We start from the raw sequence: 13,695 nt of genomic DNA, 5'->3' as shown, positions 1-13,695 counted from the left end.
TTCACCTTCAGCAACCACTGCATGCATTGGGTCCGCCAGGCTCCCGGGAAGGGGCTGGACTGGGTGGCTCGGATTAGCTCCAGAAATGGCAGTGAAGAGCTGCATTCCCAGGCAGTCAAAGGGCGATTCACCATCCCCAGGGACAAGCCCCACAATTTGCTGCACCTGCAGATGACCGGCCTGAAAGCGGAGGACACGGCCCTGCATTACTGTGCTAAACACACAGTGAGGGGAAGCCAGGCTGAACTCGGACAGAAACCTTCCCCCGCCTCGCTGCAGGAGGATTGTGCTGGTGGTGGAGTTCCTTGTCCGTAAAACGGATGGAGCCGGATAAGGATAAATAAAACAAACCAAGGAAGCCTGTCCTTTAATTTCACTCCCTCCCGGTTATTTATACCTCAGATCAGGTGGTGAATAGACATCCCCAGTGACAAATAGCGGGCCCGTCCCTCCTCGCTTCCCTCCCCTCCTGCAGCCTTTCCTTCTACATGATTTCCTAAATTTTCGGGGTCAGCGAAGCATCCAGCCCGATGGGCCATGCTGGCTCGCCTTTATGCACCACTGGCGTTATTGATACCGCTTGAGGAGGGGAGATATTCAAAGAGAGGAGCTATACTGTACCCGTGATTTGTATTACTGGCATTCCTGATGCCTGGCCCCTAACCCCTGCTGCAATCACAGATAACCATTAGCTAAAGGTGAACAGGGACGTGAGTGTTAACTTGACTGAGGAGGAGGTTGGGGGATTCGAACAGGAATGGGCCTATGTGTGTGAAGGTAAAGGGGAGTGAGACGGGGAATAGGAGTGTGAATGGAAATCCGCATAGAAACCACTGTTTCAGTGGGAGTGTGAATAAGTACATGCACGTGGCTATCAATGTCATCCTCGATGTGAACGTTTAGTAATAATTTCCCTGCAGTAAAACCAGTTCTTATTCCCCAGTCCATCCTCTCTGCACTCTCACTCACGTGTTCCACTCCTATTTTTTTTTTTTTCAATAGCAGTGATATAAAGGGACACATTTACAGACAAGGGTCCCACACGGAATTTGTAGAAACGTAGGGCTGGAGGCACCTCAAGAGGTCATTGAATCCAGTCCTTGCTCTGAGGCAGGACCAGTAACCCTAGCCCATCCCTGACAAGTCTGTGTCGAACCTGGTCTTAAAAACTTCCAAAGACTCCACAGCCTTGGAAACCTATTCCGCTGCTTAGTTCTCCGGAGAAAAGTTTCCCGAGGATCTAAATGAAATCTCCCTGGCTGCAGATGAAGCCCCTTACTCCTTGTCCTAGCTCGGTGGCCATAGAGAAAAGATTGACCCCAGTCCTCTTTACATCAGACTTTAACACGGCTGAAGGCTGTAATCTGGTCTCCGATCTGTCTGTTTTTCTCTAGACGAAACCAACCCAGTTTTCTTTCCCCTTTCCCCACAGGTCTGGGTTTGTGAACCTGGGACCGTTTATGTGGATTTTTCTCTCCACTCTCTCCAGTTTGTTCAGTTCTTTCTCTCAGTGCTGTGCGCAGAAATGGACCCGTGCTGCAGCTGTGCAACTCACCCATTATCTCCTGTGTCTTACCTATGACAGGCCTGTAATACAGCCCAGACTTATATGGGCCTGGTTTTGCCAATTGCACCACACTGTTGTCTGGTATTCGATTTGGGATCCAGATCCCTGTCAGCAGTGCTACTGCCTAGCCAGTTACCCCCTTTTACAGGTGTGCACTGGGTTTTTCTTCCTCGGTGTAGGACTTTGCATTGTCCGCACGGAACGTCGTCATGCTGAATTCAGACCGACTCGCAAAGGTCCTTCTGAATTTTAATGCTGTCCTCCCACGTGCATGCCATGCCTCCCAGCCTGCTGCCATGGGCCCATTTTATAAGCACACACTCCTCCTTATTATGCACATTAATGAAAATATCCATTGTCACTGGCCAACCACTCTCACCCGTACAGACACCAACGCAGAGGTTCACTCCTTCCCTGTGTGCCTCTCCCTTCTGCAGCCATCTAGCCCCACAGAAACCCAAATTAATGTCCTGCTCCCCACCCCTCTATACACCCGCTCCCCCCAAAGCCACTTTACTCATAGCAGAAAAGCGTCTGCTCAAAGCTACCCCCACCCCAGCCACTCTCAGGGCCACACAGCGGGGTTGGCTCCTTTCTAACTCAGGTGCCTCACTCGTCTCCCAGGCCGTGCCCCCTCTGGGGATCTCTCACACGCACCCCTAGGGCGGGAGCTAACATTAATACCGTCACAGCCCCTCCTGCCAGCGATATGCAAAAACCGACCGCTCTGCCTTCCTACTTAACGCCACTCCACCGCCTCCGTCCACACACAGAGTCCTGGATCCGGCTCAGGGAGGCCTGTTCTGTTCACACACACCTGATCATTGCTTCCCCCCAACCGCTCCATGGCTACCTTGCCTCTGGTGCAGCTGGTCCTGGCCCTGGACACCCTCTTCTGTGAGTTGGGCTCGGCTTCGCTCCTTTCTCCGCTTGCCCATCATTTAGTCTGATAATCTGAATTTTACGGGCCATCTCTCACTTTGCATTTCCCCCTCAGGTGCCCGCTCGCAGGTGGTGCTGACCCAGATGGGGACGGCGGTGTAAAAGCCCGGAGAGTCCCATACGGTGAAATGTGCAGTCAGCGATTTTAACGTGATGAGCTATAGGCCTGGTCTACACTGATGGCTTAGGTCGATTTAAAGTCCCTTAATTCGAATGAATTACTCCCACGTCTACACTGGTACCACTGTTAATTCAAATTAAGGTCCTTGTAAAATCGAATTAATAAGACCACCTCTGCAAGCGGCATAGTGCCTAATTCAAATTTGGTCATTTGAATTAGTGTCAGTGTAGACGCAATAATAGTATGTATTGGATCCAGCAGGTTCCGGGAAAGGGGCTAGAGTGGCTGATTTACTATTATTCAGAGTCTGACAAGAGCTACTCCCCGACAATCCAGGGGCGATTCACCGCCTCCAAGGACAGCTCGAATTTCTATTTGCAAATGACCAGCCTGAAGCCGGAGGACACCGCGGTTTATTACTGTGCGAGAGACACAGTGAGGGGAAGGCTGTTGTGCTTCATACAAAAACCAGACGTCTGAAGGCCCACGGACCGTGTTAATCAGGAGGGGGCAGCAGATACACAGAGGAGGAAGGGAAAATTGCACAAAGCGTTCTCGTGCAGATAGCTAGAAACTGGGGCCACAGTGAAAAAGTTTTTCTTTCTCCCCTATGCGGTGGCTCTGCTCCAGGCTGGTTCAGCGGTCAGAAAGCCCAGAGAGTTTTGTACCCTGTCGTGTAGCATGAGCAGGTTTAAAAGATTGGGCAAGCTAGTGCAGTGAGAAAACCACCATGTGTCTCTGGCGCACAGGGGCGCTTCACAGCTTCCTGTGGGCACTGGGCGCCCCACATCTCGATGAAATCAACAAGAATTTGGGGGAAAACAGGAAGCAATTAAGTTCTGTGGCCTGTGCTGTGCAGGAGGTCACATGGCTGGTTACAGTGATTCCTTCTGACCCTAGAATCTAGGAAACCCACAGTGGAGCGGGAGATTCTGGGGAAAGAAATCTGCAGAGGATGGTTAATACACGTGCGATTATCAAAGGGCCTAAAATCAAATTGAAATTTGGTGGGTGTGAAATCTCTAAGTACCTGAAACCTTTTTCAAAACAGTGTCCTGCAGCTCTGCTTCTAACACAGCCTCGAGACAGAGCAGCAGTTTTCATGCACCTATTAACCTGATACTCAAAAAAAGTTTATCATCTGCATGGTCCCTGTTCATTGACCAGATATTTTTGTGTGTGCCTCATCCCAAAGACTTTAAAATTAATGGGGGTTTTTGCATAGGAGCAAATATTTAGTGGTTCAGACCACTGATTTCTGTTTCTCGGCTTTGGTCATTCAAGTCAGCTGTTTATTTTTCCCTGCCCCCAAAATAGAATCAGTATGACACCACACTGTGGAAGGTACTACAGAGTCACACCAAATGAGAGGAAAAAGCAGGAGAAACCAAAGCACAAAGCCTCATAGATCTAGAAAGTCACAGAGCTACTCCTGAAGACATTGTGGAGAGATGTTCTATAATGGTGCAATGTTGACTTAGAAAGGTATTAAATACTTTGTATAAGTATCGATGTCCTCTCTGTCGGCTCATCAATAAACTATTACCTATACAAGATGAGAACATAGGGCCAATTTAGATTACTGTGCCTTCCTTTCATCCATTCCTACATCTATCTATATCTATATCAATCTAATCTGCTGAGAAAGCGATGTGGTTATTGTCCTTTCCACTATCTGCCCAGTGCTCCTCTACATTATCAATGGAAAACCAGTGAGAAGAAAATTATGCTAGTTCCGGAGTGGGTTTAAAGGTGATTAAACGAGTTAGGAATTTATTTTATTCATGATGGAATTTCCTGGGCGTGAGAATGTGTCCCCCTCAGGTTGCGTTGTAAATCCCAGTCTCAGGAAGTGGACAGAAAAGGGGAAGTGGCACTGATCACTCACAAAATCAAAATCACTGAATGCAGCAGGAAAGTTAGTGGGATGAAAATCACAGAAAAGGGATGCCCTGGGGGGGTCATATTTTAAAAGGGTCCCAAAGGAGTTAGGTGCAAAAACTATATTGACCGTCAGTGCGAGCCGGGGACCTAATTCCATTAGAACTCTTTGGACCTCCCGGCCCACAGCTATAATTCCAACCTAGCTTTAAAAGAGAGGATAATTTCTAACACTTCTCCGAGCCCAGTTATCACGGGCTGTATAAGTTCCAGCCGCTCTGCTCCCTGGCCAAACACTCTTCTCTCACACATCATGAGCCGAAGACCACTACAGACGTTGGAAATGTTCACCTTCTCCTCAGAGGATTTGAGAGCAATTCTCAGAAATCAATGGCGAGCGATTCAGATCGTCTCTTTGTTCCTCCAGTGATAGGAAAGTAAGTCAGGACCCCACCGCAGCGTCCTAGGCGCTGCACAAACACACAGTGAGGAATAACGTCTGTCAGAGACTCAGTGAAACGAGTTCAGATGAACAAGGGAAGGGTCTGTCTCTCGTATAAGGAGCAGGATATGCAAATGGAGCTGACAGTTTCCTGTTTAAATCTGACCCTCTCTCTGCCCAGGCTGCACCCGGGGAGACAATCCGCAGCCCCCAGTGTCTGTGCAGTTACCAGCCACCTCTCCCCTCCAACACCAGGGAAAATGAGACTTTCCGTCCACTTCGTTTTCATTGCGGCCGCCTTGCAAGGTATTTTCTAACCTAAATATCCTGTGGAGGCTGACGAATATTTTCTGTTTGATCTTTTGATACTAATGTTTGTGTCGTGTCCTTATTCCCAGGTGCCCAGTCCCAGATCAGCTTGGTGGAGTCCGGCGGGGATTTGAAAAAGCCCGGAGAGACTCTCCGCCTGTCCTGCAAAGCCTCCGGCTTCACCTTCAGCGACTACACTATGAACTGGGTCCGACAGGCTCCGGGGAAAGGGCTAGAATGGGTGGCTTACATAATATACAATGGCAGTGTTACCTACTACCTTGATGCGGTGAAAGGCCGATTCACTATCTCCAAGGATAATTCCAACAACCTGCTGCACCTGCAAATGTCCGGCCTGAGATCCGAGGACACCGCCCGCTATTACTGTGCAGCAGACACAGTGACACGGATCCTATCACTGCTAATGCAAAAACCCGGGAGGCAGAGTCCAAACGCCACGTGGGGGCAGCAGAGACCTAAACCACTGGGATTGGGACACAGAAATGAGAATAGGCCTCAAGTGTAATACAATACAAATCTGCCACCAGGCTTATTTTATTATATTCTCAAGCATTGTCACCTGTTTCTACACAATGTCCCTCTGGGCCTGTGGTGCGGACACCACCTCAGCAGAGCTCACAGGTGATTTACTTCCAGTCAAGAGCAGAGGATCCCCAGGTTTCTTCTTAGACAGAATCACCTCATACCTGACATGTCCTGATCTGCAGGTGCAGCTGGTGGAGTCCGTGGGGGGTGTGTGAAAAGCTCGGAGACTGTCTCCACCTCTCCTGCAAGGCCTCCGGCTTCACCGTCATCAACTGCTGGGTGACGTGCGTCCTTCGAGCTCCTGTGTCTGGTTTAGAATGATTCTTCTCCATAGACACCTCTGTGGGTGACACGTTACCCTGATTGAGAGAAAGGGCAATTTGTATTTACTGTCTCCACGGACAACTACAGAGACGTGCTGCATTTCCACATCCGAATTTCGAGCCGCAAGGACATGGTTTGGTTTTGATGAGAGAGACTGAAGTGAAACACGTGCCTCTGAGCGGATGTTCTCCTTTTCGCGCCCCTGCGCTGTGCAAAAGGTCAGGAGCTTAAGCATAAGAACACATTCAAAACTAGTCACCCTATTTCCTCACCTATAGCAGCGCTCCCCACCCTCACATCCATCACTCTCACCAGGAATTAGGATGCTCTAAATGAACCATTCAGTCATTTGAACACAGCGGTATCTTTCTTCCTCTCACCAGAGTGACGAGAAGCCGCAGCTCCCTTTATAACTTTATTCCCGATAGATTTTGCAATTCCAAACTTTATTCACTTGCCAAGCGGCCAGCACGGAGCAGAATGTTGCAATGCATCCAACTTTGGGGGTTTCTGGTAAAGAACCACACACACTCCTCCCAGCAATGAGAGTTCTTTGTCCGAGATTTAGGAAGATGCAAATGTAACCTCACTAACATGTGTTTACATAGGAGGACAAATATCAGAACGGTGAGTAATGGGTCATGGATAAAATTATGGATCTGGGCATTTTTAGGCTTTCCAGGCCTACCGTTATAATTCCAACCTAACCTGAAAAGAGAGGATAATTTCTCACATTTCTCAGGTCCCAGTAATCACAAATTTTATAATTTCCATCTGTTCTGCTTTTGCTCCCTGGGCATATATTCTTCTCCCACACATCATGAGCGAAAGGCCTCTAAAGACAGTGGAAATGTGTCTCTTGAACTAAGTCGATTTAAGAGTAATTCCTAGAAATCAATGCCTAGCAATTCACATCAATGTCTCATTTCTGCTGTGATATGCAACTAAATCAGGACCCCAGCACAATGTTCTAGGTGCTGCCCAAACAGACACTGAGGAATAAGAACAGTCCTATCGCAGACTGAATGAAACTAATTCAGGTCATTAAGAGAGGGAGTTTGTATCTCTCTTATAAAGAGTGGGATATGCAAATGAAGGTGGTAGTTTCCTGTTTATATCTGACCCTCTCTCTGTCCAGTCTGCAGCAGGAGAGACAATCTGCAGCCCCCAGTGTCTGTGCAGTTACCAGCCACCTCTCCCCTCCAACATCATGGAAAATGAAACTTTCCGTCTATTTCATTTTCATTGTGGCCGCTTTGCAAGGTATTTTTTAATGTAAATACCCCAGAGAGGCAGATGAATATTTTGTGTTTGCTCTTTTGATATTAATGTTTCTATTGCATCTCTACTCCCAGGTGCCCGGTCCCAGATAAACCTGGTGGAGTCCAGAGGGCATGTGAAGAAACCTGGAGACAATCTCCGCCTCTCCTGCAAAGCCTCCGGCTTCACCTTCAGCAACTACAGTATGAGCTGGATCCGACAGCCCCCTGGGAAGGCACTGGAATGGGTGGCTTATATCAACAGCAATTCCGCTCATATACGGTACCTTGCATCGGTGAAAGGCCGATTCACCATCTCCAGGGATAACTCCAACAGCCTGCTGTACCTGCAAATATCCGGTGCTGCGATCCGAGAACACTGCTCGCTATTACTGTGCGAGATACACACAGTGACAGGAAACCTGTTGATGCTAATGCAAAAACCCGGGCTGCAGCGTTTCCTCGCCATGTGGGGGCATCAGTGAAATAAACCACCGGGCTTTGGGCACAGAAATGAGAATGGGCCTCAGAGCCAATAAAATACAAATCCATCATCAGATTTTAATCCTTTCATGCCCTAACCGTGTCCCCTTCTTGTTTCACAAGGGCCCACCTGGGCTGTGGTACTGTCTTCACTGGCTTCTTCAGTAAACCCCAGTCAGGCGTCAGCCCTATTCCTACAGTCTGTCTCTGCTTGTAGATCTGGAACTTTTGCTGAAGGAATATATGGTTAATGTGAATTTGCATTCCATATACACCAGTAACTAAGCCACTCATCAAAGGTGGAGGAAGCCTTGTGTAAGGCCGACGAGGGTCTCTTAGAAGAAGTTGTTAAATCCTCTTAATTAAACGCCAGTGAGTGATTGTGGGAGATCAAGGATCAAAGACTTTGCTCGGGGCTTTCCTGCCCCTTCGGCCACCTGCCTCCAAGAATGGACCTGCGGGGGAATTGTTGCTGAGAGCTTGGTTTGTAGGAGAAGCAACTATAAATATGGACAGAAGGAGAAATTCTTCATCTCTGGACTGTGTGGTTTCTCAGAGGGCTGAATAACCAAGCGAGAAAAGACTGCGGTCCCCAGAGTTCTGCTGGGTAGCCCTGAAAGACATGTGGGAACCTGGCAGATTACTACATCCCTGCTGCCTTTTGAAATTACAGACTGTGACTCACCTGTACATATATTTTACCTGCTTTAACCTCTCAATAACTCTTATTTATTAGCTAAGAAAAAGAAACCTTTTGTTAGTTTACTATAGAACTGGCTCCCAGTTCGGTCTTTTGTGTCAGACCTGGGATGTAAATCGACCTGGGATGAGTGACTGGTCTCTTGGGACTGGCTGTAACCTGAATATTTTGTGATTTTTGGTGTAAGTGGCCATTTACCGCACAGTCCAGCTTGACTGGGTGGCAAGATAGACTGGAGTGTCTAAGGAGCCTGTCTGTGATTCCGTTCTAAGACTATTGCAGTACTTTGGGAGTTCACATTGAGTATTTGGTTGGTGAAATTTCGTTATAGAACATACCACCCGTGTGGGAGTGTCTGCCCTGCTTTTGGCAATGTGTCCTGAGGTAAGTACTCAGGGTTGTGAGTCGTTCCAGACAACGTGACTCCCCAATAACTTATTAAGCTGCACTTGTTTTATAGTAACCTTTTCCACCTGGGTTGGCTGAGACAGGATCCTGGCAAAGGATCACCATGGCTGTTCAACTACCAGATCCCGGCCGTGAAAAGCTGCCCTTCCATTCCCTCAGCGCCCAAGAGCGAAATCAGCCTCCAAGGACAGCTGGTATTGCTCTCTGCAAATTAGCATCCTGAATCAAGAGGACAGTGCCCTGTGTTATTGCACCAGATGCCCCTGGGGGGGAAATCACTTTGGCTAATTCCATTGCAAACAACCGGGGTGGGGTTTCAATCTTCGATCAGTGCCTAGCCCAGTGCTGTGGTCCTCTGTGTGGCTGTCTGGTGAGCAATTAAAAGAAAGTTTGGCCAGTTACATAAGGCATAGCCAGGACCTAGAAAGCAGCATTTCCCTCTTTAGTTTATTGAATATCAATAATCCAGGTGGAAACTTCTCCTAAAAAAAAAAACCCACACGTTGGCTGAGGTTACAAAGACAACTACGGAAAATTCTTGGGATTTGCTTATCCAGGCTCCATAAACTGATGAAAATCCAGGCCCAGAGTTCGAACCACTGTACAGTCTACACAGAGTGAATTCTCTAGTCCAAGTCTCTGACCCCAATGGTTTCTTGTAATCTATCGTATATACGCACCCACCCACCCCCTCCAACCTCAACCCTACATTTCATTGTAATAAAAATGATATAAAGCGAAATTTGTCTTACATCTGCTGATACTATCAGAAGTGGCTCTAAACTGGTGCCTAGGGACTTGAGATTATTCAAGGCAGGTGTATATTGGTCATGATGGAAAAGTATAATGAGGCTCCCACCGCAGTGTGCTAGGCACTGTACAGACACACGGAAAAGTGCAGCCTGATTCCCCCTCATCTCTGCCCTTGTGTAGGTTATTCAGGCCAATAACGGAAGGAGTTTCTCTCTCTTCTAAGGAGGCGGATAGGAAAATAGGGCTGACAGTTTCCTGTTGAAATGTGTCTCTTATTCTGCCCAGGCAGCAGCCGGAGAAACCGTCCGCAGCCCCCCGGTGTCTGTGCAGTTACCAGCCCCCCGTCCTCCTGAGAAACTTCTCCTCCGACATCAGGGAAAATAAGACTTTGGCTCCACTTCATTTCCGTTGTAGTGGCTTTGGAAGGTGTTTTCTCCACCTGACTACATTAGAGATGCAGGAATATGTTATGTTCTTGGCATTGATGTAGTTATATTGCAATCATGGTTTTAGTTATTTATTCGTCTCCAGTGAATTGATGGAGAATGTGTTAAATGTGATTGATTACTTCCCTGCTCTCTCTCCTCTCATCCCCCACCTCTACACTCCAGCAGCCCGGTCACAGGTTTTTCTGACCCAGTCGGGCCCAGAACTGAAGAAGCCCAGAGAATTCAAGCTGCTGAAATGTGCCGTGAGCCGCTTTCTTGCTACCGACTGGTGGATGGCTTGGATCAGACAGCAGCCAGGAAAGGGACTGGAGTGGCTGGTCTATTATCACAAATCTTCTGTCCCTAGTTACTACTCCCCACCATCCAGGGGCGATTCACAGCCTCCAAGGACAGCATCAATTTCTACCTACACATGACAGGCCTGAAACCTGAGGACATCACCGTGTATTACTGCCCAAGAGACAAAGTGAGGGGGAGCCGGTGTGACCTCAGTCAAAAACCTCCTCCTGCACAGACTGGGGAAGGGATTTTCTAGGCGTGACGTTCTCCCTCCACAGACCCCAGAAGCCCCTTTATAGCCACCGCACACAGCTGTAAGAGGAGAGAGAGGCTCCGCTGATTCCATCACCCTGGGGAGCCCAGGGAACAGATGCCCAGGGCGTATTTCAGTGGAGTAAGAAGGACCAGATGCATCCCCCGCGCTCTGTGGTTGTCCCCACAGACTCCCCAGGGCTTTCTGCTCAGACACGCTCTGGCTGAAGGCTCCCTCCTTCTGGACTCAGTGGAGGAGCTGAGCTTTTAGTGAAGACCAGTGAGGAAAGGCTGAACCCTAAGGGAGGGTTATTGAGTGGAAGGCGTGCGGATCACTGATCTCTCTTTACTACTGAGTTTGGTAATTCTCTCAGGTTGAAATCCATCCCTTTGCAGAGGGACCAGCACAAGGATCTCCCCAGCTACCCAGCACCACCTATGCCTTCTGTAGGATTTATCCCCTGGCGAAACCTTGGCTTGTGCTGCCCCTCTGCACAGGGGTGACTTTTATCCTCTCCCCACAGCACTGGCCTCCTGTCTTCAGACGAAGCACCCGGGACTCCAAAATTATTTCCAGCCATACAGCCAAAAAGCAGAATTCTTCTGAAGCATCTTGGCTAAGTGGGTTTCTGCCTATGGTCACCGAGCTACCCCGAGAACGGAATGGATCAATAATGCAATTCTCCATTAGCTTATAACACTGACACCAACATTACAGGGGGGTGAGGAGGAGTTGATTAGACAGACAGACAGACAATTAGCACGACTGTTTCTATTCAGTGATTTGATAAGTGCAATGAGGGCAAAATAAGTTTGCTACTAAGGCTGGACTCTCTGACCCACCTGCCATTAGATTTCACAACGAGCTACTGTGTAACGCATCAGCACCTGGGTCCCCACCCTTATATAGTCCCCACCCCTTGTCCCATGCAAATGAGCCCCCCGGGGCCCTGTTCATAGCCCAGTGGCAGGCCGCTCACACCGCTCAGAGCCAGCTCAGCTTCCCAGCCCGCCCAGGGAACCAGCCCACCAGCCGCAGACATGGCCCCCAGCCTGGTCCTCGCCTTCCTCCTGCTGCTCCCAGCGGGTAAGGGCTGGATCTGCGCTCCCACCACATGTTCTCTAATAACCGCACCTCTAGGAATCACTAAAACATTTCCCTTTTATTTCTCCCCTCTGCAGGTGTCTATTCCCAGGTTAGCCTGGTGGAGTCCGGAGGGGGAGTGAAGAAGCCCGGAGAGACCCTCAAACTGACCTGCACCGTCTCCGGATTCTCAATCACTAGCTACCATGTGAGCTGGATCCGCCAGGCAGCGGGAAAAGGGCTGGACTGGGTCGGAGTTATCACCAGTGGTGGAAGCACTTACTATAACGATGCTCTGAAAAGTCGCCTCACCATCACCAGAGACACCTCCAAGAGCCAAGTGTACCTGCAACTGACCGGCCTGCAACCCGGAGACACCTCCATGTATTACTGTGCCAGACACACAGTGACAGGAAACCTATCCACGCCAGCACAAAAACTAACCCTGCGGAGAACCAGTCTTGCTTTATGAGCCCCAGAGAGCAGCAGCTGCCAGCACAGATTTGTTCCGCTTGGTTAGGTATTTGCCGCAAGTTACAGGCATTCAGTGACTTCCACCCCATAGCACTCCAAGGCAACCATCAATCAGAGCTTCCAAGCTGGGAATGGAGCCCCGGAGCTCTGACTCCTGGTCCCTTCCTAGAGCGATTTTTCTACCGTTCCGCTATGAAGTCAAGGCAAAGACCAGCCGGGAATATTCATACCTAGAGTCTGTTACCACTAGAGTCCTCTTTCCTTCCACAGCTCTGAAGATAAGCCAGGCATCTTTACATCCGTTTTAGAACTGAGAACCTGATGATAACTCAGACATTCTGCTGTGACACACAGGACAAATTCTGAGCCATGAGCGGACCGTGGCTTTGATTCGGAAGAAATGACCGACAAGGGGTTGTGACTCTGTGACTGCAAGGTGCCAAGTGGGCAAAACCCCTTTTGACTTTGGACCGTCTCAGTACAGGCCCGCCCCTTTAAGTTCCCTTCCACCCCCCATAATTACCCTCAGTTAGCCTTCAAGAATCACTCTTAGCAGCCATCAGAAACCTGGAACCCTGAGAACTTCCAGCCCCAACACACTCCCCAGGGCCCACCTCGCTCAGCCCGCAGGGGCCAGCACCAGCTGTTTTATAGGAAGCAGCCAAATACTTGGGCAGTTATCAACTCACTTGGCCAAGAGCGGAAAATTTCACCGAATCCCACACCAGTGAGTGTTGGTTTATTTCTGATATTAGTGGAGTATATTTTCCTTTCCAAAACTGTGCAGCACACCAGCCTGCCGCTCTAACTGCCCCATATTCAAACCAAGAGAACATCAGTGTGCAGTATTGGGGGGTCTACATGGGTTAGGTACAGCACAATGGGCAGGTGTGCTCTACAAATTACACCCCTGTGCTGCCCACTGCCATGCCATGTAGACAAGCCCTGGGCCTGGAAAATGCGTGGTCAGAGGTAGAAACAGCCGTGCCCAGGGAACTTCCACTGAAAAAACTTGGGTTCAAGGTGAGTTTAGATGTCTACAGAATTCAGGGAGAGCAGAGCGGTGGGGGGAGAGGAAGGGGTGCGAATCCCAGTGTGGTCTGATTCTGGGATTTAGGGGCCTAATGTGGCCTTTAGGCTCCTAAATCCATTTATGGATCTAGCCCTTAGGGGGCTTAGGGAGGTGAAAAAGACGTTGGGTATACTGTTAAAAGACTGCTGTGCTAAATGTTTTACAGCATCTCCTACAGCTTCACAGAGACACATGTTTGGTTATGGCTCTCCACAAAGAATTGACTTCATTAGGCCTGAAAGTCTAAAAATGCCAAAGGGATTTAGGAGCTACTTTGCAGTTCCTTCCCACCATAGCAAGGCGGCCTCTCACCATCTACTCACCTTCTACTTACAGACACATTTTGAATA

The 13,695-nt window shown here is 49.0% G+C and overlaps 1 gene segment (V, D, J or C); it reads left to right on the top strand.

Annotated features, from left to right (window-relative positions):
* Window positions 1–11,756: 11,756 nt before the first annotated feature.
* LOC137143326 (Ig heavy chain V region 914-like) lies at window positions 11,757–12,271 on the top strand. The segment is given in 2 exon segments: window positions 11,757–11,802; window positions 11,898–12,271. Coding segments are annotated over 2 exon segments (420 nt in total).
* Window positions 12,272–13,695: the final 1,424 nt, after the last annotated feature.

This window comes from Emydura macquarii, unplaced genomic scaffold (genome assembly GCF_026122565.2).
Source record: "Emydura macquarii macquarii isolate MOO-44397 ecotype Brisbane River unplaced genomic scaffold, CSIRO-AGI_Emac_v2 contig_3320, whole genome shotgun sequence".
Classification (NCBI taxonomy): domain Eukaryota; kingdom Metazoa; phylum Chordata; order Testudines; family Chelidae; genus Emydura; species Emydura macquarii.
The sequence above is the reverse complement of the archived record's forward strand: the minus strand, read 5'-3'. Positions and strand labels throughout refer to the sequence as shown.